Source organism: Nycticebus coucang, chromosome 8 (assembly GCF_027406575.1).
Source record: "Nycticebus coucang isolate mNycCou1 chromosome 8, mNycCou1.pri, whole genome shotgun sequence".
Lineage (NCBI taxonomy): Eukaryota > Metazoa > Chordata > Mammalia > Primates > Lorisidae > Nycticebus > Nycticebus coucang.
This window is the reverse complement of record NC_069787.1, coordinates 113,169,540-113,196,692: the sequence shown is the minus strand read 5'-3', so window position 1 is coordinate 113,196,692 and position 27,153 is coordinate 113,169,540. Positions and strand designations below refer to the sequence as shown.

The following is a 27,153-nucleotide window of genomic DNA, read 5'->3' as shown; positions in this document are numbered from 1 at the left end:
CAGGATTAATTGTAATTCTTCAAAATGTCAGGTGAGTCTCTGTGAATAAATTGGTGTATGCTTTATTTTTAAATGTGAATGATATGTCTGTTTTCCTTTCCATTTCTTTATTTCATTTTGGAGTTTTTAATTATTTACTGTTTATTTATGCATACGATCGTTTCTATCTCTCTTTATCTGAAAAGAATTAAAAAAGGACTTATAATAGCACATATGTGCTGACTTCCCTTTAATATATGTGGGGCAAATGAGAGCAAAGAAAAGTAATGGTAGGAAAGCAAGTCTGCAAAGGGAGGTGGTAATAATTAGCAAAGAGCCTGTGATGACATCCTGCCTTGGAAGAGGAGGGCTGAAGGCAGAGCTTGCATTTTCTAGTAACTGATAAAAAGAAAAAAGCATTACCACATTTAAGGAATTTGTTTTTCTGTGAGATAAATAGGAAATTGAGAATTTTCCCATAGTGATTTGAGGGAGAAATTTCTTTAATCTGAACAAGAAGATCATGTGTAACATCTTGAAAATGACTCCAGGCCCTGTTTTCTTCTGACCCAGGTTACTTGTAGAAAGAATTCAGTAAAAATGTGGGCCACTGAAGATACGGTCCAAAGTATCACTAACAGAACTGTGTGTAGCAACCACTGCTTTCTATACTATTAAGTATGTATGAACGTATGTTTTAATTTATTTAGACATCACTTTCCAAAAAGGATTAGAAGAAAAATAAAATTCACTCTATCTATATATGTCTATTTTCTCACATTGTGTAGTAGGAAAAAGAATTTTTGATGTTGTGCAAGCAATTTACTGCTTACTATGTAAGTCAGCATCAGTTCAGCTGGACCATTAGTAAGAAAGTGCTTTGCTTTGATCACAAGCTCAATATAATTGCTTAGCTTTATTTTTAATCTATGTGCAGTAATGAAATTTATTAATAGTTTGGTGTCTACTATATGTCTAATCGTGTTTTTGTAAGAAGTATGAATGTCTTCATATAATTATATTCCTGATGCATATCAACAAGAATGAATGTATTTTGTTATCATATTATCATTTCCTTTGTGAATCATGTCTACTCTCTTTATTCCAAGATGTAGTCCCCACAGCTCCTGAGCAGCCTTCAGATGAAATGAAAAATGAAGTAACATTGTCATATCCAAGGCTGGATGACCCTCCAGATTATAATTCTTATTTTGTACCAGGTGGGTTACCTACTGATGAGGCATATTTTTCCCTGCACCAAACTATACAAAGGATTAAAGTGCTTGTTTAAGTAATTGAGTCAATAAATGAATTTTGAATGCTGATAGGGTGCCCATCATGTTTTCATAGGATTTACAAATTATTGGAAGGGAGTTGCACAGATGCTGATAAAACTCTCTATATTCCATTATGGAAATATGAATAGACTATTATAAGGGAATAGAAAACAGTATTAAGTTTTGTTATGAAATGGTGGAAAGTCTTGTTTGAGGAAGTTAAGTTTTGTCATCATGATAAGAATTTCACAGTCAAAGACAAAGGAGAAGAGACTGCATAGAAAGAAGAATTATATGTCCAAATGCAAGTGTTCCTGCAGGTCGGTGTGAAGGCTTCATATGACAAATGGCAGGAGGAGTGCAGAGAAATGGAAGTGAAAGGCCTAGAGTGCTGACTAAGAGCTTGTTGTTCTAGCAGATGTTTTTATGAGCGCACTCCTCATTGACAACTTACACACTTCCAGTATGAATTTGTTGGTTTTTAATAGTCATTTTGGAAAGCAAGTTGAAGAAAAACTAAAAACATTCCTGCTTAAGACTGGAACCAGACAAGGATGTCCACTATCGCCACTACTATTCACCATAGTGCTGGAAGTTCCAGCCAATACAGTCAAGCATAAAGAATGATATCAAATGTATCTAAATGGAGACAGAGGAGGTAAAGCTTCTATCTTGCTGGTGATATGATCTTCTACTTAGAAAGTCCAAAAGACTCAACCACCAGACTCCTGGAAGTGATAAGGAAATATAATAACATCTTGGGATCTAAAATCAATGTTCACAAATCAGTAGCCTTCATATATGCCGACAAGTGAGCTCGGATTCAAATCAAAGACACTATACCCTTCACAGTAGCTTCAAAGAAAAGGAAATCCCTTGGCATATACTTAAAAGATGTGAAGGGTCACTACTGAGAGAACTATGAAACTCTGAGAAATGAAATAGCAGAAGACATTAACAAATTGAAGAACATACCATGCTCCTGGCTGGGAAAAATCAACATTGTTAAAAAGTCTTTACTACTCAAAGCAACCTACAGATTTACTGAAATCCCCATTAAAATGCTAACAGCATACTTTGAAGAACTAGTAAAAATAGTTCTTCATTTGGTATGGAACCAGAAAATAAATGCAAAGCCAATGCAGTTCCACAAAATAAAAACAAATCTTGAGGCATCATGTTACCTGACTTCAGATTATACTACAAGTCTATAGTGATCAAAACATCATGGGGTTGGCATAAAAATAGAGACATAGACCTATAGAATAGAATTTAGAACCTAGAGATTAAACCAGCCTCATATTGCCATCTAATCTTCAGTAAACCAAACAACAGCATACACTCAGTAAAAGAATCTCTATTTAAGAAATTGTTCTGGGAGAATTGGTTAGCCATGTGTAAGAGACAGAAACTGGACCTAGACATGCACTTCTCACCACTTACAAAAATTAACTTATGATGGATAAAAGATTTAAATCTAAGACACAAATTGATTAAAAAAAAACTCTAGAAGAGAATGTGGGAAAAACTCTTACGATATAGGCCTTAAAAAATTTATGAAGAAGACATCATTGCCAATTGCAGCAATGACAAAAATAGATAAATGGGGCCTGATTAAGTCAAAAATCTTCTGCACAGCTAAGGACACAGTCAACAAAGTTAATAGACAACCTTCACAATGGGAGAAGATTTTCACATGTTACAAATCTGACTGATAATCAAAATTTACAAGAAACTCAAGCAAATCAATAAGAAAAGAGCAAACTACCCCATGAATCAATGGGCAAGGGACATGAACAGTATCTTTTCCTAAGAGGATAGGTCAGTGGTTCTCAACCTTCCTAATGCCGCGACCCTTTAACACAGTTCCTCATGTTGTGGTGACCCTCAACCATAAAATTATTTTCATTGCTACTTCATAACTGTAATTTTGCTACGGATATGAATCATAATCTAAATATCTGATATGCAGGATTTATTTAGGCAACCCCTGTTAAAGGGTCATTCAAACCCCATAGGGGTCACGACCCACAAGTTTGTGTTTGAAATATTTTTTTAATGAATTCATTTAAATTCAATTACATAATATTTATGTTTATTAAGATACTTGATATGTGTTCCTACCCAAAATGATTTTGTTTAAGCACTATTTCATTTAAGCACTATTCTTGCTTAAATGAAATAGCCGGTCATTGTGGTGGGCTGATGTAGCCCCAGCTACTTGCGAGGCTGAGGCAAGAGAATCACTGAGCCCAAGAGTTTGAGGTTGCTGTGAGCTGTGACACCACGCATTCTGCAGAGGGTGAGAAACAGAGACTCTGTCTCAAAAAAAAAAAAAATGTTGATAAAGTAACCCTCATTATATGTAGTCTGTTTAAAGAGAAAATGGCATGGTATTTTTGAAATAAAAATGATAAATTTTTTTGAAATAAAAATTGATAATATTTGAGACTCAGACTTTATAAGGCATTGTTTCTCACACCCATATTGGTAGGACAATGCTCTGTGAAAGTTCCTTACTGTAATGATATAATTACACAAGGTAAGCATATGATGTTGGTTTAGTTTTGTTTTTCTGCAGAATCCATCATGATCCTTAAGGGCAATTGCAAAGCTGAGAAGGAAGTGTAATATACAAGTTTCCACTCATAATTTGATCATGTTTCTTTCCTTCTCTATTAATACACACCTATATCAAATATCATTCAATTATAAAATATTTTATATAATTTTTCATAGAAATACTAATGGGGATTACACCTGCGGTGCATCTTACAAGGGTATATGTGAAACTTAGTAAATGTAGAATGTAAATGTCTTAACACAATAACTAAGAAAATGCCAGGAAGGCTATGTTAACCAGTGTGATGAAAATATGTCAAACGGTCTATAAAACCAGTGTATGGTGCCTCATGGTCACATAATGTACACAGCTATGATTTAATTAAAAAAAAAATGAAATACTAATCTATACTGAATAGCCCTAAGATATAAATTGTAATTTTCTTTCTTACTAATTGATTCTCAAATTTTATATTAAAATTGCATGATATTCAATCATAAACTCATTATAGTGATGTACTGACTAGTATTCTTAGATAATATACATGACTTTAATTTGCACTGTTGGTTTTAATAATGGTTTAAAAGACAGGGAGGACCTCTGGTATCTAGTTCAGTTTGGGACTCTAAAACACAAGTATTAAAGGAATGAAACTATATTGTTCCTGACAAAACTTAACCACATACTTTTCTCATTTCTTTGCAAAGACATTGTTACTTTTCTCTCACATAGCTCTACTTTAACACTGTTTCTAGTTCCCATTATTTTTTCTTTGGTCACTGCTTACTCTCATTCTCTATCAAGAACTCTGTGTCTTCTACCCTGGGAAACTGCTATTCTGAGTTCCTGGGTCAACTCCCCTGTCTTTCCCTGCTCCGTCTCCCTCTCTCACCTCTCCCATTTGCTCTTCCTTTTACATGCTATTCTAAGTGATCTTAGTAACATCAATGTTTTTATTTGCCTTTAGTCATTTATGAACCCCATCGCCATCCCATATTAGTCTGCTGTGCTCTGAACTTGCATTTCTAATGGTCTATAGGCTGCTTCCCCTGGATAACCGCTAGACATTATCACATACTACACACACACACACACACACACACACACACACACACACACATAACCCTAAGGAATAGACACACACGCACATATGCTCACACAACATTAATCAATAAGCTGAGTTTAGTAGTGTGGTAGGATACAAGATCAATATACCAAGATTCAATTGTATTAGTACGCAATAAGAATGACTGATCTGAAAAAGAAAGCAAAAGTACAATTCCACATATAGTGACAACAAAAAATGATAAAGTACTCAATTATTACTCAGTTTAATAAAGGAAGTATAAGGCTTGCCTAATAACAAACATTGCTGAAAGAAATTAATGAAGACTTAAATAAATGGAAAAGTATTTCCATAGATTTGAAAAGTAAATAGTGTTAAATAATGATTCCCCTCAAGTTGATTACAGCATTAGGGCAATTTTTATAACTTTTTTAGTGGTATTTATAGTATATATAAAGAAATTGACAAGCTGGTTCTAAAATTCATATGGAAATGTAAAGGACATAGTATAGCAAAAACAACCTTGAAAAAAAAATTTGGAGAACACATATGTCCCAATTTCCAAACTTGCTTCAAAGCTTTAGTAGTTGATACCACACAGTTATTACTGGCACAGGGATAACCATGTGGACCAGTATGATAGAATCCAGGGCCCAGAAATAAACTCAAACATATATAATTCAATTGACATGCAAAAAAAGTGAAAAAATAATTCAATAGAAAAAGAATAGTTTTATCAATAAATGGTGCTGATACAAATGAATATCAACATACAGAAGAATGAATTTGAAACCCTGTGACATGCTAGACACGTGAATGTATTCAAAACGGATCAAAGACCTACATACAAGTGTGAAAACTATAAAACCTTTAGAAGAGGATATAGGGGTACGTATTCACAACCATGGATTAAGCAGTGGTTTCTCCAATACAATACGTAAAGTATAAGCATAAGAAAAACAGATAAATTAAACTTTATAAAAATTTAAAACAGATAAATTAAATTTATTAAATAAATTTAATAAATAAATTTAAAAACAGATAAATTAAACTTTATAAAAATTTAAAACTTTTTGTGTCAATATACACTATCAAGAAAGAGAAAAGACAGTTTACAGAATAAGAGAAAATACTTGCAAATCATCTATCTGGCAAGGGACTTTTATTTTGTTTATATAGAGAATATTTATAATTCAACAATAAAAGACAAATGATACAGTTTTAAAGTAGGCAAAGGATTAGATAGGTGTTTCTTCAAAGAGGATATACAGATGGTTAACAAGCATATGAGCAGATAGTGAACATCATTAATCATCAGGAGAATGACAATCAAAATCAAAATAAGGTACTCCTCAGATCTATGAAGAGGACTAAAAAGACAGCTAATAAATAACATGTCCTCTGTCACCATTACTATTCAACATAGTGCTAGAAGTTCTAGCCGATACAATTAGGCAAGACAAGAAAATAAAGGGCATCCAAATGGGAGCAGAGGAGGTCAAACTCTCCCTCTTTGCTGATGATATGATCTTATACTTAGAGAACCCTAAAGACTCAACCACAAGACTCCTGGAAGTCATCAAAAAATACAGTAATGTCTCAGGATATCAAATCAGTGTCCACAAGTCAGTTGCCTTTGTATATACCAATAACAGCCACGATGAGAGGTTAATTAAGGACACAACTCACTTCACCATAGCCCTAAAGAAAATGAAATACTTAGGAATATATCTGAGCTGAAGGACCTCTATAAAGAAAATTATGAAACCCTAAGAAAGGAAATAGCAGAGGACTTTAACAAATGGAAGAACATACCATGCTCATGACAGGGAAGAATCAAGCTCTGGTGGAGGAGATGGGAAAAACAGAACTTTTATACATTATCAGATAGGGTTATAAAGTGGTCATGCCACACTGGAAAACATTTTGGCAGTTACTCCAAAAGTTAAACATGGAGGTGCCAATTACCTCAGCTAATTTCACTACTATTTAGAAAAAGAAAACATATGTCCACACAAAAATTTGTATATGGATGATCACAGGACTGTTACTTTGAATAGCCAAGAGTGAAAACACCCCAAGTATTTACCAGCTGATTAAAGCATACATAAAATTTGTTATACTCGCACAATAGAATATGACTCACCCATAAAAAAGAATGAAGTAATTATGTGTGCTACAACACAGAGGACTCTTGGAGACATGCTAAGTGAAATAAAGAAGATATGAAGGCTAAATGGTGTGAGGTTTTATTTATGAAATGTGTAGATTAGGGAGTGATTTCCAGGTAATGGGAATAGCTAATAATGCTTATAGGTGATCTTTCTGGTATGATGCGACTTATGGATTTGGATTGTGGTTGTACAATCTTGAGAATATACTAAAGAGTGGAATAGTACATTTTAAAAAACAATCAAAGAAAGTAGATATTTTGCTTCTGTGCCAAGCACAGTAGCTCACACCTGTAATCCCAGCATTCTGGGAGGCTGAGGCTGGTGGATCACCTGAGCTCAGTAATTCAAGACCAGTCGGAGCAAGAGCGAGACCCCCGTCTCTAAAATTAGCAGGACGTTGTGACATGCACCTGTAAGTTCCAGTTACTTGGGAGGCTGAGGCAAGAGAATCACTTCAGCCCAAGAGTTTGAGGTTGCTGTGAGCTACAGATGTCACAGCGCTCTACCCAAGGTGACAAAGTGAGACTGTCTCAAAAAATAAATAAATAAATAAGTAAAGATGTTTTGCTTCTTATATTTTTGACATTGAGATTCTTATTCCACAGATTAGAATAAAGTTCAGGAATTTGTGGTTTTATTACAAACTACAGATTATTTTTTAGCATTTACTATGTTGAACCACAATTTAAGAAAATGTTTTTTCAAATGATTTTCCCCTAAATTTGAAAGTAGCAAATTTAAATACCCACCTTTGAAATCTACAAAATCTCGTTTCGTTTTGTCAAACTCCTTATATGACTAGACACCAAAGCTTCAGCAGATTTTGTAGATCAGGTCTTCGCTAGGATATAATATATGCTAATATAAAGTTGTATTTAATTTTAACAGAAGTATTATAGATGTATAGTAGGACAACTCTGTCTTTGGGCTCCATATTCATGGATTCAATCAATCAAGAATAGAAAATGTTCAGGAAAAAAAATAAAAACAATGAAACTACTTACATAGATTTAAGTGTATGAGAAGCTGTGTATGGCTTATATGCAAACACTACACCCTTTTCTGTAGGAGGTCCTGGGACCAATCCCCCATGAACGCTGAAGAATGATGGTATATTGATAACACTAAATAGCTTGACTTATGTGATGTATTTTTGTTTTTAACTGAAAGACTTTCCACAAGACGGTCTCTTAAAAAATCTCTGTAGGAAGAGGCAAGCCTTTTTTAATCTGAGTCTGGCCTTCCTGGCAATTCACAGAAAAATACATGTGGGCCGTTTGTGACTCTACCACTCACAGGATTTCGGTTAGGGCTATAAAACCTTAGGAATCATTTAGAGCCTTTAGCAAATCTCTCAGTAGACAAGGGCCCATTTACTTGCACATTTTATTTAATGAATTCTAAAACCCTAGAAAGCAAAGTAAAATTGAAAAAAATGTTTAAAGTTCAAAATTATTTAAAAAACTCTTGGTAACTAGAGGTATGTCTGAGCAGCATAGGCATTCTCATATCTACTGCTGGCAATGCCTTGAATTTTAAAAAATAGGATTGTCAATTCAGAGTTACCACTGCTTCTCTTGACACCTTGATAAAAAAGACATCCTAAAGTCAATCATTAGTTGTTGTGTGCAAATTCATTATTATGAATACTCTTCCTAAAACAGTATAAAATATTGTATTTATTATTTTAATCCAGATCACCTGAATGATGGTTTATTATTTATGAGATCTCTGGAAGTATTTGTTTTTTGTTTTGTTTTTGTTTTTGTTTTTTCTGAGACAGTCTCACTTTGTCTCCCCAGTAGAATGCCATGATGTCATCACAGCTCACAGCAACCTCAAACTCTTGAGCTCAAGAGAGCCTCTTGCCTCAGCCTCCCAAGTAGCTGGGCCTATAGGTGCTCACCACAATGCCCAGCTACCTTTACAGACAGGTCGCACTCTTGCTCAGGCTGGTCTCGAACTCCTGAGCTCAAGCATTCCACTCACCTCAGCCTCTGAGAGTGCTAGAATTACAGGTGTGAGCCACTGGACCCGGCCTAGATCTCCAGAAGTAAAGTGGAGAGAAATATTGGAGCGTTAAGTGCCATAGACTGAATGTTTATGTCCCCCCAAAATTCACATATTGAAGCCCTAATGTGCTGGTCTTTGGAAGTGAGACCCTTCAGAGGGAATCAGAATGAGAGAGCGGAGCCTCATCGTGAAATTGGTCACCTTATAGGAGGAGACATGAGAGAGATAACCTGTCTGTCCCCTGAGGGAGGACACAGCAAGAAGATGGCTATTTTCAAATGTGGAACGGAGTCTCACCACCTGACACTCTAGCGTTTGATCTTGGACTTCCCAGAACTGTAAGAAAGAAATGCTTGCTTGCGTTTTTAAAAATCTACTCAGTCTGTGGTGTTTTCCTATAGTGGCCCCAGCTAGTAAAACAATATACTTAAGAAATTGAATCTAAGAGACATCAGGATTGAGGACCAGCCTAAGACCTTGGTAATGAAGATACAGAAAAGTGAGTGAATCAAGGTTCTGAAAATAGTTATTAAAAGTGCCTGTTTGACATAAATAGACATTACTGACTTTATGATCTTAAACAGTAACAATAAATAAAATAAAAAAATTTATAATAGTAATTGTATGCTAAGCCTTGCTGTACTCTCACTACCACCTGATGAAGTAAGTTTATTATCTCCACAGAAAGAACTCAATGCATTAAGAGGCTAATGTGTCATTTCATCTTTCAGACCTTATTTCTGCACTTCTGGAATGAGAATAATTGTCAAAAGTTTTAAGAGGCTTAAAGGAATTCTAATATGAATGGAACCCCTTAATACATTGTTGGTACATGGTACACACTCAGAAAATTGTTGGTACATGGTACACACTCAGAACATTTATTGTATATTATATTTTTAACATATTATTTTTGCATTAAGATGAAATGGATCACACAACATCCACTTGATCATCCATTTCATTTGGATGTTGTGTGATCCATTTCATCTTAATACAGAAATAATATGTTTAAAATATAATTTACAATAAATTAAGTTATAAATTATAAGTTAAAAATGTATATTAGTATAATTTAACATTATGATATAATTTTTAAAATGTGTAACACTTCCATTTGTTTTGAACACAGGACCCCCAGGACCAGCTGTCCCTCCACCTGCAGGCTACCCAGGAGGCTTGCCTATGGGATACTACGGTCCACAGCAGCCCAGTATCTTTCCCTTGGGCCAGCCAACTGATCCTATCCTATATCCACCTGGCAGATACCCTATGCCAAATCAGCCTGTTGCAGTTATGTGGATGCCAGGGCCACCTCCTGTGCCAAACTGCCCTCCAGGTCTGGAATACTTAACTCAGGTACCCCATGCACATGCAAATTATTTTCTTATGAAGTATGACCACAGAGACCTGACAGGAAGAGAAAAGAGGCCGGACAAAGTTAATAAAAGAGATGAATCAGTGATGAGATGCGCCTAGTTTGTGAAACTGTAAGAATGGAAAGAGTAATTTCAGGAATGTGAAGAAGAAGGATAGTGATGTCCGTGGGATAAGTGATTTTTGTAAGAATTTGTGTTGAGATTTAAGGCATTCAAGATGTTTTCTTGAAGGAAACTAGAAAAATAGAAATAAGAAAAAGCATCATAGACAGTAGTTGTGTCATTAACTTAAAAGTAAAGACTCAAAGTGAAACTACATGAAAATAACAAAACACGTGACAGCAGGTGAACTACCGAATACCTTACTCTGTTGCTTTTCTTCCCCACCTATAATTTTCCTGTATCACTCCCGCAACCTTCAAAAACATGCAATGTAAGTAAAAATAAGGGAGCTGGCAAGGATATGACCTCAGGGGATGTTCCAGAGACTCCCTTCCCCTAACAGAGTGACTTTCTAGTTTCCATGAATATAAATATTCTGGCGCTGCAGGGATAACCAGATCAGAACCAGGGCACTAGGAAAAGTTGATGTGCAAATGCTAATGTTCAGAAACCCATGCCAGAAACTCAAAAAACCTCCTCAACAGCAATAAAATAAACTTAGTACAGTAGTGCTCCCTCGTCTGCAGTTTCTGTTTCCATCGTTTCTGTTATCTGTGGTCAACCCCACTCTGAAAGTACTACTTGGAAAATTCCAGAAATAAACAATTCATAAGTTTTAAAGCTCGATGATTGTTAGCGTTTTTTAGCAATAAAGTATTTTAATTAAGGCGTACACATTTTTTTAGACGTAATGTTATCCCACATTGAACGCTCTATAGTATAGGTTGAACATCATTTTTATATTCAATGAAAAACCAAACAATTCGTGTGACTAGTGTTTTTGCAATACTTGCTCTAGAGCACTGGTCTGGACCTGAACCTAAAATAGCTCATTTATGCCTGCAATGAATATTTTTACTTTTCCATTCTATATTTTAATATCCTAGGCTTGTGAAAGGAACTTTAACCACTCTGTTAGTGACTTCTGAAATTTTATCAGACATGTTTCGACCCCCTTACCCGAATGTGTTTCCAAACAGGAAAAATTTTTAAATAAGCATGATTATGTCCTTTCTGTGCCCTCTTGTTATTAACCACACCACAAAACATTTATGTTTAGTTATTTTTAATTTCATTTATCATCACATTTATATATTTTTTTCATTAATTAACATATTCAACCAGTATTTGGCGAAATATGTTATTTCATGCATTGTTCTGGGCCTACGGATTAGGAATGGTCTAATGGTCCAAATAATCTAAAATTATGTGACTATGCTCAGTGTGTCCTCAGGAAAGTTTTTTTCTCTTCTTCTAGAATGTTCTCACATATATAGCAGATGGTGGGTCCATCGGACGGTTCAGCTTTAGGGTAATTCCTAAGTAGAAATACTATGTAGACGTTTCCCTAATGGTATTGCCAAAATCCCTTTTCATGTGTTACCACCTAAGAATCTTTCCTCTCCCTTCCCCTCCTCCAGTCACATGCTCTTGCCCTCTTGGGCCCTCCCCTTGTTAACTTGCGCATTTGGGGAAGACCTTGGCATTAGTAGCACAAGTCGGTATGTTAACTTGCTCCAGATGTACTTGTGAAATAATGTAAAACTGGACACAGCATGTGGGATTCGTCCTGGAGATTCCTTCTCTGTGGTTGGTCCATGTTAAGTCCTCTCTAAGGACTGTATGTCAGAGAGACGGGTGAATCAGGACTGATGTAGGAACAATCTGTGTTCCTAAGAACACCTCCCTCAAGACTGTATGTCAGACAGATGGGTGAGTAGGGACAGATGGAGGAAAAATCTGTGTAGGTACAGCTTCTTTTTTAGTGGTTCTCAACCTGTGGGTCGCGACCCCTTTGCAACAATGAAAATATATTGTGGTATGAAAATAACATCGCGGTATTATGCTAGTACTACACAAGTACATGTTTTTCTGATGTATCAGGCAATGGTTTGTTAAAGTGGAACTGGAGGAAAGTGTCTTATGTGGACAGCTTTGCTAGTATCAATATAATCAGATGCAAATAAGCTAATTTCAGTTTGTAAAGTTCTTTGGATTATACTAAAATTCAAAAAAGATATTTCTCTATTTCTCATTCTCTATTTCCATTCTATATTTTAATATCCTAGAGTTGTAAAAGGAACTTTGACCATTTTGTATTAATCTCATCAACTTCTTTTCTAATGATAGTTTAATTTAATTTTGTTATTTCTCTCTTCTAATTACTGTTTTCTATCCCAACAGTTGGACAAAATACATGTTTTCCAGCATTTTGAGCCTCTGAAAAGTATGTATAATGTTTGAAATGGTCAACAGTATTTTCAACAGGTGGAAATTGGCATTATCCAATACCTAATTCCTTCTTTATATTGATCATTTTCAGTGGTTCAATGAGAAAAGTCTATGCACCGTAAATTTTGTCTGTAGAGAATAATGAAACAAATTATTATTATTAACTAATATTAAATCATAGCTGTGTACATTAATGCAATCATGGGGCACCATACCCTAGTTTTATAAACAGTTTAACACATTTTCATCACACTGGTTAACATAGCCTTCCTGGCATTTTCTTAGTTATTGTATTAAGACAATTACATTCTACATTTACTAAGTTTCACATGTACCCTCGTAAGATGCACCAGAGGTATAATCCCACCAATCACCCTCCCTCTGCCCATGCTCCTCCCTCCCTCCCCTCCCTCTCCCCCTTCCCCATATTCTTAGAATAACCAGAATCCACAGAGAACTCAAACATTTAAGCAAGAAAAGAACAAGTCATCCCATCGCAGGCTGGGCAAGGGACTTGAAGAGAAACTTCTCTGAAGAAGACAGGCACACAGCCTACAGACATATGAAAAAATGCTCATCATCTTTAATCATCAGAGAAATGCAAATCAAAACTACCTTGAGATACCATCTAACTCCAGTAAGATTAGCCCATATCACAAAATCCCAAGACCAGAAACAAATTATTTTGTATGATTTTATTTATTTATCTATCATATAATCCAAAGCTTTGGACTTTGAGCATACATTTTATTTGGTGCACCTTCACCCTTTACCTTTTATTTCTGCTCCATATTCATCTTTCATAGATGAGTAAAAGAAGGAGCTGAGGTACTAACTGAGTTAGCTGCGGGGAGCACAGTCAGCTAGGGCCTTTGACTTATCTTGGTGTGTTTTCTTATTTGCAAATAATAATGATCCTAGTCATTCTACCGTATTTTGTGAGCAGATGAATTAGTAGTCCAATGTGTCATTTCATATACATGACTTCATAATTAAAGCTGTCGAATTTCATATACTCCAGGAATATTGTTTCAATCTTTCCTTTTATGTAGAAAAGTTTCTTTGACTTTGTTAGTTTTTAAAAATTTTTTCACAATATTTGGGGGTACATTTTGTTTACAGATTTTGTTTTTGTTCAGATTGAGTCAGTTATAAGTGTGCCTTTCACCCTGATAGTGTGCACTGTGCACTATTCACCCAGTAGGTGTGAATTGACCCATCCCCACCTTCCAGCTTGATATCGTCACTGAGATTTGCCTCCAGGTGTGCACTTAAGTGCTGACCAATTCATTTCACTTTGGTATTGCCTACCTGTGTTGGTTTCTCATTTTTGTGATGTGTCACTTAGAAGAATGGTTTCCAGTTCCATCCAGGTTTTCACACAATATACTAGATTGGACTTTTTATAACTGATTGGTTCTCCATGGTATGCATATTCCATATTTATTCAATCCATTCATGTATTGGTGAGTACTTGGGTTGTTTCTATGTCTTTGCAGTAGTGAATTGTCCTGCTGGAAACATTTGAGTGCCTGTGTCCTTTTTATAAAATGACCTTTTTTCTTTGGGTATATAGCCAGCAGTGGAATTGCTGCATCCAATGGTAGGTCTACTCTAATTTCTTTGAGGTATCTGCATACAGTTTTCCACAGAGTTTGCACTAGTTTGCAGTCCCACCGACAGGGCATAAGAGTTCCTTTTTCTCCACATCCACACCAGTGTCTGTTGTTTTAGGACTTATTCATATGAGCCATTCTCACTGGAGAAGTGATATCTCGTTGTGGTTTTGATTTGCATTTCCCTAATGATTAGAGACACTGGACAATTTTTCAGGAATTTGTTGCCCATTAGTACACATCTTCAATGAACTTCTTAAAAGAAATGATTGGCATTTCCCAAGTTATACTTTTGAAGCACATGGATTTTGGGGGTGTTCTAAACAGTTGTATATATTTCACTTGAAGTTTTAAACTTTATTTTGCTTTAAACGCCCCTAAGAAATACTAAACAGGAACTTCTTGAGGCCCATTTTAACTGGTTCTAGTTTAAAACAACATTCTCATTATCTTTTATAGTGATAACACATTTTGAAGCCAATAATAGATATGATGTCAAAAACAACTCAGACCAAATGGTTTACATTGTCAATGAAGACACAAATGAGTCTACGAGGAACACTTATCACTCACTGAGGCCCTTCGTCCTCCGGGTCACCGACTGCATGGGCCGGGAAATCATGACAATGCAGAGACCTTTCCGATGCTCCTGCTGTTGCTGCTGCTGCCCCTCAGCGAGGCAAGAGGTCAGAGACGCAAGTGTAACCCATCGCTGCTTTCTGATCCCACTCTTCATGGCTTGTTGGGCTCCTTTCAAAATTACACAGGAGCAATTTTCACTGGCCTTGCCGGTTAAATGGAAAAAATGGGGAGAGAAAAAGCGAAACTGTCTCACCTAAGGAAATTCACAGAGTGCTTTCCTTGTGAGTTCATACTCTTTACATGTGGGTTGGTGGGTCAAGCACAAAGTTTGTTTACACAATTTATGAGATGGACAGTAGTCGCATACATTTATGCAAACATACCTACATAGCCAAGTAATGCTAAACATAAACATACTTTTAGAATTGTTAGGGATTTTCGAGACCTTTACATATCCATTCTAGCTCACATCTTTCTGTAGACAGTGAAAGAGTAGCTCAAAAAGACTAAGGGCCATAGGGGTGCCAGGCTTGACAGTAGATGGCAAATGTGCTGAGTTATAGTTTGGTTTCTCTTTTATTATCTGTTCAGTTCAAGGAAAGTTATTTGCTGAAGGGAAAAGAAAAGCACTTTTGGAGAGAGGTTAACCAGAGTTTGAATTCTAGATATGCCACCTGATAAATTTGTATAAATTCCTTAATCTTTTTGAGGTTCAGTGTTCTTATTCAAAAACTGGGTAGAACAACACTTCATAGGATTACTAGGATATTGAAATGACATTTTAAGTAACAGAATTTACAAAATATCAGTTTATTTACAACTCTCTCTGCCTTAGTTTATTTATAAAGCAGAGCTAATAACAGTGCCCATCTGACAGTATGATGTTGCAAGGTGAAGTGAGCTCCTTAGCACAGTGCCTGGTAAACAGAACATGCATCGAACTCCGTTAATATTCTCTGTTGTTCTCAGACATCTTACTCCTTGGTCATTACTGTTTTTGTAATAACAGCCTCATAGTTGAAGTGAATCTCTACCTCTTGTCCTCAACCCTTGTAGATATAGCAGGCATTTTTCTTCATATTTGTGAATTGGGAATTTTTTTTTTCGTCAAAGTCCGTGATAGCATAAAAGAAATCAAAGTTGCAAACTAGTCCAATTTTTGAAGTTTTATCCCATAATTTTATCTAGATTTTCTTCTGTCTCTTCAGTTTTACTTGTGTTCATTTGTGGGTGTATAGTTTGTGCAGTTTTATCAATTGAGTCCATTTCTCAATCAATTATCAATTTCATCATTTGTCAGATGAAATGCAGTTTTATCAATTGTATGCCACTGTAATACAAACACCAAACTGTTCCATCATCACAAAAATCCCCTTTTATTCTTTACCCACTTTCCCATCTCCTCTTCATCCCTAACCCCTAGTAACCACTAACTTGTTCTTCATCCTATAATTTTGTCATTTCAAGAATATTATATAAACAGAATCATATATGTAATCATCCAGTGTAATTACTTTGATATTCAGACAGGTTATTACACCAGTGTTCATTCCTTTGTATGTCTGAGGAGTATTCCATGGTATATTTTTAAAAGTAATTTATTTTTGAAAATTCTGATTTTATCTCTTAGGCTTCACATCATAGAAGCTATCAGCTATAGGTAGCTATCAAATGTGTATGTTTGTATATAGGTGTGAATTTATATGTATGAACAATCATATCTTTATCTGACAATTCCTGAAGGCCCTATTTCCTGTGTAATCCTTTCTGCAACTTCTTAGGAGTATATATGATACCAGAGAAATAGTCAATAAAATTGTACTTGGGCTCTTAATGTATAATTTAATCATCATGAATCATTTTTATAAAATTCAGATTAATTTGAGAGTAGAAATGATTTGGTCACATTGTTTGTGTTTCTAAGGTGAATTTCAAGTTGTTGTTGAGCATTTCATCCAGGGGGTGTGCTGTCACCCTCACCATGTGCCCATCAGGTGAGAGCGTTCCAATCCCCTTTCCTTCTCCTCTTTTCCCTTTCCCTCTTTCCTCCTCCCCCCACCTGAACATACTTGTGTTATTATCTTGTAAGGGCATGGAGCTGTTTTTCTATAGCTTTCATATTAGTGTTCAGTAGATTGGATCTTGCTTTTCCATTCTTGTGGTACTTTACTAAGAAGAATGTGTTTCAACACGATCCACGTAAATGTAAAAGATATAAGGCCACCATCTTTTTTATGGCTGACTAGTATTCCAGGATATACATATACCACAGTTCATCAATCCCCTCTGTGTTGATGGGCGCTTGTGTTGCTTCCAGGTCTTGGTAGTTGTGAATTGAGCTGCCAATGTCCTTGTGATATAATGGTTTATTTTCTTCCAGGTAGCAATCTAATAATGGAATTGCCTGAGCAAATGGAAGGTCTGCATTAGCTCTTTGAGGATTCTCCATACTTCTTTCTGTAGAGGCTATATTAGCTAGTAATTCCACCAACAGTATAAAAGTGTTCTCTTCATCCATGCCAACGTGCGCAGCTTTGAGATTTTTGTCATTTGGGCTGTTCTCACTGGAGTTAGGTGATAACTCAGGGTGGGTTTGACTTGCATTTCTCTGATGATTAGGAACAGTGAGCATTCTTTCATGTGTTTATTGGCCATTCTTCTGTCTTCTTTGGAGAAGGCTCTGTTCAGGTCTCTTGCCCAGTGCTAGATAAGATTGTTTGCTCTTTTTTTGGTGATTAATTTTAAGTTTTCTGTAGATTCTAGTTCCCAACTCTTAGATTCATAACATATATTGTAATGCAAATATCTTTTATCATTTTGATGGTTGTCTGTTTGTTTTGATTATTGTGTCCTAAGCTGTGCAGAAGCTTTTTAGCTTAATTAACTCCCATTTTTTAAATTTTTGCTGTTGTTGCCATTGCCACTGCTTCTTCATAAAATATTTCCCCAGACCGATATCATCTGGAGTTTTTCTGATGCTTTCCTCTAGGGTTTTTACTGTCCCCTGTTTTAGATTTATATCTGTTATCTATTATGAGTCATTGTTTTATGGAATATACTATTATAATGTTCATTGAAATATTCTGCTTCTACAGACTATCAACCAAACTAATTGAACTCCATCTGCTTTCATAAACTAAATTTTAAACATACAGGTCTATGGAGATTATTATATCAATTATCAGATGAAATACATCTATACAAACTACCCATAATATGATTGATTGAGTATAACATTTCCCTAATGACTACAATTTCCAGATTTATTATTTCCTTTTCATACTAAGCATTACTAAAAACACAAAAGTCCACAAGCTATGTTGTTAGTTATCATATAAAGACATATTTGATTAAATCAAAGAAACAGTACATGGCATAGTGTGGCTATTCACCTTATCATTAATCTTTTTTTTTTAATTGAACAGAGAAATATATTTCTACAATAATTGTTGAGAGTTCAATACCTCACTTTAAATAATGGATAGATAAGTGAGAAAATAAAGGACTTAACTAAGACAATAAACCAACTAGATCTGACTAGTTGGCTTAATACAATAAAGATCTGACTAGTTGGTTTATTGTATTATTACCAAAAGATGATGAGTCATTAAAAAATGACTCATCATATTTTGTAAGTGGTAGGAGGTGCGGGGTAGTTTCAGTCTTTTACATGTGGTTAACCAGTTATCCCAGCACCGTTTATTTCATAGGGATTCTTTTCTCCCGTGTATGTTGTTGTTTGGTTTATTGTAGATCAGATGGTTGTAAGAGGCTGATTTCTTTCTCTGGTCTTCAATTCTGTTACATAGTTCTGTTTCTCTATTTTTGTGCCAATTCTGTGCCAGTTTTGATCACTGATGCCTCTAGATTTGTTTTTATTGCAAAGGATTGCCTTGGCCATATGGTTTCTTTTCTGGTTTCACACAAAGCAAAAAACTATTTTTTTAATGTTCTTCAAAGTATGATGTTGATATTTGAATGGCGAGTGCATGAAATCTGTAGAATGCTTTAGACATTTTAACATGTTGATTCTTCCCAGCCAAGAGCATGGTAGGTTCTCCCATTTGTTATGTCTTCTGCTGTTGCTTTTCTCAGGCAGAGATCCTTGTAGAGATCCTTTACCTCTCTTGTTCAATATATTACTAGGTATTTCGTTTTCTATGAAACTACCATGAAGGGTATTACATCCTTGATTTTCGTCTCAGCTTGATAGTTATTGGCATATATAAAGGCTACTGATTTTTGGATGTTTATCTTATACCCTGGGATGTTACTGTATTACTTGATCACTTTCAGAAGTCTTGTGTTTGAGTCTCTGGGATTTTCTACGTATAAAATCATATCATTGGCAAAGAGTGAGTGTTTGACCTACTCTGGCCCCATTTGAATACCAGTAATATCCTTCTATTCCTTGACTGCATTGGCTAAAACTCCAAGCACTATGTTGAATAATAGTGTAGTGGACATCCTTGTTTTGTTCCAGTTCCAAGTGGCAATGCTTTCAGCTTTATTCCATTCACTATGATTTCAGCTGTGAGTTTGTCATAGGTGGCTTCTGTGAGTTTAGATATGTCCCCTATATGCCTAATTGCTTAAGTTTTCTTATCATAAAAGGTGCTCAATTTTATTGAATGTTTTTCCTGCTTCTTTTGAGAGGATCATGTGGTCTTTGTTTTTGTTTCTATTTATCTAGTGAATTACATTTATAGATTTACATTTGCTAAATCAGCCTTGCATCTCTGGGATAAAACCTACTTCATCATGATGTGTAATTTTTTTTTAATGTGTAGCTATAATCTATTGGCTAAAATTTTGTTGAGTATTTTTGCATTGATATTCATTAGTGAAATTGGTCCATAGTTCTTTTTAGCTGGATCTTTTCCTGGTTTTGGTATCAGAGGGATATTTCCTTCATAAAATGTGTTGGGAAGGTTTTTTTCCTTCTTGGTGTTTTGGAATAGTTTCTGCTGTGTGCATAATACCGTAATACCTCTTCTTTGAATGTTTGATAGAATTCTGGAGTGAAGCCTTGTGGTCCTGAGCTGCTGCTTCTTTGTTGTTGTTTTTGTTGTTGTTGTTGTTATTGTTTGTTTTGTTTTTTCAGGATCTTTTTGGTTATTTCTTGAAATTTGGTGCTTGCTATTGGTCTGTTCAAGAGACCTGTTTTCCTGGTTAAGTCTAGGAAAAGGGTATGATTCCAGAAATTTGTCCATTTCCTCCCCATGGTCATGTTTCTGGACATAGAGTCTTTGTAGTAGTCAGATATGATCTCTGGCATCTCTATGGCATCTGTGTTTCCCCTTTTTCATTTTTGATTGAGGATATTAAAAATCTTATTTTTCTGTTTCTAGTTAATCTGGTCAAAATTTATCAATTTTGTTTATCTTTTCAAAGAACCAACATTTCATTTTGTTAATTTTCTGAATGATGCTTTTGTATTCATTTTCATTTATTTCTGCTTTAATTTTTTTATTTTCTTCTATGTAAATCATTTGTTAATTTTTAAATAAGATGTTAATTCTTCACAATTATAAAGACAATTAGCTAAATAGGACAGTGAGCAAAATTTTAAAACTCTCTCACTTATACCTATAAGCACACTTTGTTCTTTTCATAATGTACCATTTTCAGAGTACCTCTTTTCTCTCGTGTTGTTATAATTGCTGTATCTAAGATGTCACTTTTACCCAATTTGAAATCTGAGAAATTAGCTTGTTACTATTGATTTATTGTGTCAGAAGACATGTGACCCCTAGATCAAAGACTAAGGGTATTAAAACTACATAGCAAAAATCCTGAACCTCAGTATGTTTCTGTAGGTTCATTGTGTAGGTTTATTAACACAGAGGAGCCCAGGTAATGTACCTTAGAGATACTATCCTTGGACAACTGGCTATAATACAACATGCATCAATTAAGCCTGCTATTTATTTCAAAGGAAATGTGACCTTATGCCTTGTGAAAGCCTACTGAAATACATTCATTAAGAATGAATGGTTTGGGTAAAATGGAAGCTGTTCTCTCTTAGTAATAATTTCCTTACTCTCGGGTAAATAGAAACACATCTACATTGTGTATCTGTGTGTATGTGTGTACATGTGATGTAACATTCTAACCTCTGTTGCTAATTATTTGCAGATGGAGGTGCAATGTCCCCCTGGTGTCACCCTTGGCTTTGTTAAACAGGATTGGAGTTTGTGCCGGGCGGTTTACAGCATCCAAAATGAGAAGAAAGAGAGTGAGATGAGAGTGCGGGGACCATGCATACTCACTGACGGTGGTTCTGACTCTGTTTATGAGGTGAATATATGTAAATGTGATTTCTTGGCTATATTTTTTTCTACATGTGCTGAGACTTCAGAATGATCTGGTTTTAGACTCTTTTTTTTTTTCCATGTAAATGAATAAAGTAGCACCAGGAAAGAATTATCTAACCAGTTAGTATACAGGATTTTAAAATTATTATTAGTGGATTGCTTGTTGTTTTTGAAAATGTGAGTTCCTCTTTTATGATTTCAGTGCCTGATAAAAATAAAAAGAAGCCATTTATAACACTACAACTTCTGAGAATAAACAGCCTGATGTAATTCATTTATTAAACTTTTGACTATATTAAATTAACAATTTTGTCCAAAGATTTCCAGGATAGGATTATAGATAGGTGCTGGGGAAGTGCACAATGTGTCACAAGACATATAAAGCACTCCTAAGGTTATGCAAATTCCTTATCTCTATGATAGAAATCTGTCAGTATCCTCAAGAAATAGGATAACACTGGTAGCATGGAAAACTTATAATAGGTTATAACATTTTCTCAAGAAAGAGAAAAATCCTTTTTTTTCTTTTATCTCAATGATTACAAAATGTTCATTATCCTATGAACCTGAGAAAAGAAATGCCTAGGAATATTTCCTAGATTTCTTAAAAAAGGTATTCTTGAGGTATTCTTTCTGAATACCCTGCAATATCAGCAAGACTCATCATCTACTAAAATTGCTTATTTGAATGTTTCCTATGATACCCAATAAACCTTTCTTAGTTCTCATTTTATATGATTATATCATTAAGCATTGCCTATTCAAAGACCAATACAAGTGACCCAATTCCCAGGCAAGCTGTGTGTGATCATTCCCATTGTCAAGTGACCATAGAAGTTGGTATTTGGATGTTTTCCCTGTGAAACGTGTCAGGTCCCCCTTTTATAAACTGAGGCCCTTTGGTATGTTAAACAGACAGGGTGGATTTGACCTCCAAGAGCTTGAGTGATGTGAAAAGCACAGTGCCTCCCCTGCGTTACTCCTAGGTTTCTCTAGGTTGGAAGTGACCTCTTCCCAATCTCTAATTCCCACTCTTAGCTATGGGAAGAAGAACATTTTTTGTAATCCATTCAAATCCTACTTCCTCTGGTAAGGTCCTCTGACAACTCATTTGAAGATGAAGGAACAGCAATAGCCTAAGAATTATAACATGTCCCCCAGCTGAACTATTAACCCTTCTTGCCTGTAATTATCTCCTCACTTGAAATGATGTACTTATCATGTTCTTTTCCTGCATTGTTTGCATGGTCTCAGTGTAGACTGCTTCTGAGTAAAACATGAAAATAGGTACTCGAATGTCTTTTGATCACATAACATCGCATACTTGTCATTCTAGGTCACATCCCCCGATGGCGTATCCCACATTGGCAGAATTATTAGGCAGTGGCGTGGTGTGTTATCTCTAACAACAGATGCCGACCACTTTGACATTCAGTTCCCCTTGGACTTGGATGTGAAGATGAAGGCCATGATTTTTGGAGCTTGTTTCCTCATTGTAAGTTGTTTTTTTTTTTTCAGTTATGCTAAGAGACTTGTTCTTTTTGATAAGAAGTGGGGCAATGTAGTAGAAAGGTAATAGTCTTTGAAATGAGGCCAGCTTCTGTTGGTGCTACATACTAGTTTCATATTTTGCAAAGGGCGTTAACACTTGCAAGCCTTAGTTTTCTCCTCTGTAAAGTGGAGACCAAAATACTTACTTTTTTTAGGATTATGAATATTAGCTATTGTGTGAGTAAAATGGCTAGGTGGGTGCTTAGAAGATATGAGGCCTGCAGTGGGTGTAATTGCCATCACTGCCTCTATTTATTATTCTCACTAAATAAAAATGCCTATGATTTCCTAATGAATCTCTACAGCCAATGTCCTCTCCCCTCTTCCTTAAGCCTCTCTTTCAGGGTTGTTCTTGGTGTTGTACCATCCTCAGATTGTTATGTTTTTCTTCCTGTTAATGATGAAATATAGCTAATTGGTACCAAATGTATAAACCAACAGTTTTAAGTTTGTAATTTACATTTAATTGTCTTCCAAAAAGATTTCATTAGATTTAGCTATTGGAATAGGAGGTCCCTCTAAATAGTTATAAAGGATCACATTGAATAGCTTATACTTGATTATTGATGTATCTATAAAAATCTTTTTTCTAATTTTAGGATTTCATGTATTATGAGGGAATTCCACAACAGGATTCATCAAGGTACAGGCATGGGGGAAATCATCAAGTATTGCTAATTAAAAAAAAATTAGAAAAGTTGCGACTATAATTTTCTGTTTTGCAAATTATTATTATTGAATGTTAGCCTTGACAGGTAGACAAAGAGTCTGAATGAGAGAAAGAATAACATCTAAAGACATATGCTGCTGTGCACTTGGTAGACTAGGAATTCATCCTGAAGCCCTGTGACTCATACGTAAAGTACTATGAAAAACTGATACCCTAAAAACATGAAATGTAGAAAAATGAATCCCTGAGCACTCACAGTAATAGGTAGTGAAATGGTGGGCTTTTTAGAGCAATCTTTGTTGGGACAAATGGCTTTTGTCTTTAACCCTCTCCTACATCTCTCTCAATCAGCATGTCCAACAAGCTTGATTCCATGTGAATAAATGATACTCTTCATCTTTAATAAAAAAAAAAAAAAGCAGACAGAAACATGTTTTATTGTACCAGGAAAGTTTACTTGTACACACACATCAAAACCTTAATTGGCAAAACTTGTAAAAGTTTCACTGGGAAATTTGAATTTTTATGAAACAAAACATGTATATTGTTGATCTTAACACTTGTATTTTCCAAACCTGTTTTCTTTTACCAGGGTGAGCAATCAGGAGGTGCCTACAAATGGGGCAGGATCAGACTGTCAGGAAGTGAGCTGACCAGAGCCAACTCCAGTCAAGATGTCTGAGCAGATTACAGACATCAGTGCACTGATAAGAAGCTTGCTTTAGTATATAATACATTCATACATTTAACACACAACCTTTCGGTCGCAAATGGCTTGTATAGAAAATGTGTGTGTCAGAATGGCTAGATCGCCTGTTATACCTGTGTGGCCCATTTCATGTGACACAGAAGACACAGTTGTTTTTCTTTCAAGAAGAACTTTGCTGGTCACCAAACTGCCCCCAGTGACTCAGATTGGAGTTATATTTCTAAATTTTTAAATACGACATTTCCAGTAGTACTTTATAAAAGTTAAAGCCTCAAATTCTGGTGTTGACTAATACTGCTTTGCTGCTATTACATGATGGGTAAATACATACTTCTACAAGGTAATAAAATACAGCAAATATGCTACTTCCCTGCAATCTCAAGCTCATCAGTCAACATTTGAAAGCCCAGCAACTAAGTATGGGTTGTACTTGTTTGTGCTAATTAATTGAAAGCATAATGTGTGAGTGAATACACCCTTATTAACAACTTGCCTCTATTGCACTTTAGCTTCCCACGTTTGTGTGTGTGTGTGAGATGTCTCATACAGTTATGATTTCTCTTGCTTAAAACAATAGCACCTGGACAATATTTTTGTAATACAATTCACGTTATAATTTCTATATTTTTTAGTGGCATTTCATTGGGTAAAATTGATCATGTTGATAAAAAGCAATAGCCAGTATGCAAAATGGGATGTGTTTCATCTGTTCTTTATTACACAAAGACCGAGTGTGCTTAGATGGGTTTCTTCTGACATGAGGGCCTGAGCCCACAGTTGTTTTTGAAATGAAATAAATGTACTCCATATGTAAATGATATTCATCTTTTCCTGATAAAGTCATTTTACTCAGTTTCTTGTAATGTTCATTTTTGCACGATGCTACTGTTTTTTTTACATGTAAAAGCTGCTTTAGAAAATATTAATTGCCTTATATTTAAAAATGTGATTGCAATCTTAGACATATCAATTTTCTATAATATGACATTTAATATAGAAGAACCAGACAATAGCACCCAGAAAGTTTATCCGTATAAACTCTTTATTTTTACTTACATTATCTCTATGTTCCAAGACCTATATATATAAATATAAATATATATTCACACACATATTTATATGTTTAGTGTAAGGCATGATGTTGAAAATTTCTGTATAAAATTTTGTGGTATTAGCATATCTATTACAGATAAAATTTTTCTTCCTTCAAAATGATAACACCATGTGTTTACAATGCAATTTACATTATAATTTTTATATTTCATAATAGTATTTCATTGCATAAAATTGATTTAAAAACAAAAGGTCTATTTTCTGAACTGGTGCTTTTATACTTCCTCATTCTGTTTGTGACTTTCCAATAAATATGATATGATTAATAGGAAAATATTGTTTTATTTTTGACTTGAAATTGAATCTTTGAATACTTTCTTCAAAGGGATTTTTGAAGCAATTTTTTATTAATTAGTATGTTTATCCAAGGCCCTTGCTTTGGTATATACATTTAATACTATAAAAGTCATTTATTGTAGTGTTGCTTAGTAGTGAGGTTTCTCATATTACCAATTTTATTTATAAAGGCTTATTTCCAATTCACTTTTTAAAGATGAATTTAAATTTCATGTGCAGTTGTACTGTTTATATATGATGCAGGAGAGATGCTAGAATTTGTAATTCTCACTAAAGGATGCCTTTTAAAAGAATTTTTCCAAGTGACCATATTTCTGGAAATTACACAGAAAGGCAAGTGGTCATATTCACTTACTGAGTTTTCCAAGCAAACAGATGTTAAGTTAAATTCAAGTATAGAGTTAGCAGAGGGAATCCAGGTTATGGTATCTAGCCCCTGTTGGGGCATCTGGCTACTTTTCAGTCTTTTTATCCTCCAGGGTTCAAGGATTGATTTAATTTACACTGAAAGATATAAGCTTGGGAAGTCCAAGGTTCTGAATTTAATAAACTAATATCAAATTCAGCTGTTTGGCAATGACAGGTAAAATAGGTTTAAAATAGATCCTTTCCATAACTTTACAAATTCATTCCCCATTTGCCCTGAGGTCTCTTAAATTGTAAATTTCAGAAACAAGAAAGGCAGAATGATACATTCCAATGGAGGCTGCATGATATGCTACGTAATAGCATTTAGCATAGTTGGTAATAGCACATGCTATGCATTCATTCATATCTGCTAAATAAGTAAGATAGAGTAAATAGATATACTTTTGAAATATTTATTGTAGTAATCGGTAAAATTCTGTATCATCCTTTCCAGTATTTCCTTCAGCCAATAATCACTTTATTGAGCATCTGCTAAATTCAGGCATTAAGCTCTAAACTATTTCTGAATGCAGGAGGGAAATACAAGATTAATAATATGTAAGTATTACTCTTAGTAAATCACAAGTTAGTGGACCAAAAGACCTGTAAACAAAGAAAACACACATCTTTGAGGACTACAGTGAACAGATGTTCAATGGATATCAGTATATTCAAGAGAGGCTGTGCCATCAGCACTATCTCAGGTGCTTTATAATGTACTTTTGTCCCATTTAATCAGACAGGAAAGGCTGCTTGTATCTTATACCCAGGGAAACTTCCTGGCCTTGCTGGAGGTGAATAAGGTACCTTTTATAGCCACATCTGCAGGCTGAATACTTGGCAAGTACAATTGAGAAGGTCAATTTAGGAAATTTCATCAGGTAAAGCAGGGATTGATTGTTTATTACAGAAAACCATGAGTCCAAAACAGTGTCTGTTACAACATGGGTGCCTACTGAATGTTTGTTAAGCCAATGACAATTCTAATATGTGTATGACACTGTGCTAAGTGTTCAACGAGACAGCATTGAGCATGTAGTGCTCT

General features: G+C 35.1%; 1 protein-coding gene across 2 annotated transcripts; it reads left to right on the top strand.

The window, feature by feature from the left end:
* LOC128592018 (phospholipid scramblase 4-like) lies at positions 1-25,078 on the top strand. 2 transcript variants are annotated; one of them, XM_053599859.1, is made up of 7 exons: positions 1-31; positions 1,089-1,199; positions 10,205-10,431; positions 21,182-21,343; positions 22,697-22,855; positions 23,511-23,554; positions 24,174-25,078. In XM_053599859.1, the coding sequence occupies exons 1-7, from the start codon at positions 25-27 to the stop codon at positions 24,232-24,234; spliced, it is 771 nt and encodes a 256-aa protein (XP_053455834.1). In that variant the 5' UTR covers positions 1-24; the 3' UTR covers positions 24,235-25,078. The 2 variants fall into 2 exon arrangements, with proteins under 2 accessions (XP_053455834.1, XP_053455833.1); XM_053599858.1 differs by lacking the exons at positions 1-31; positions 1,089-1,199 and adding exons at positions 12,798-12,840; positions 14,921-15,147 and having other exon boundaries at positions 10,233-10,431.
* Positions 25,079-27,153: the final 2,075 nt, after the last annotated feature.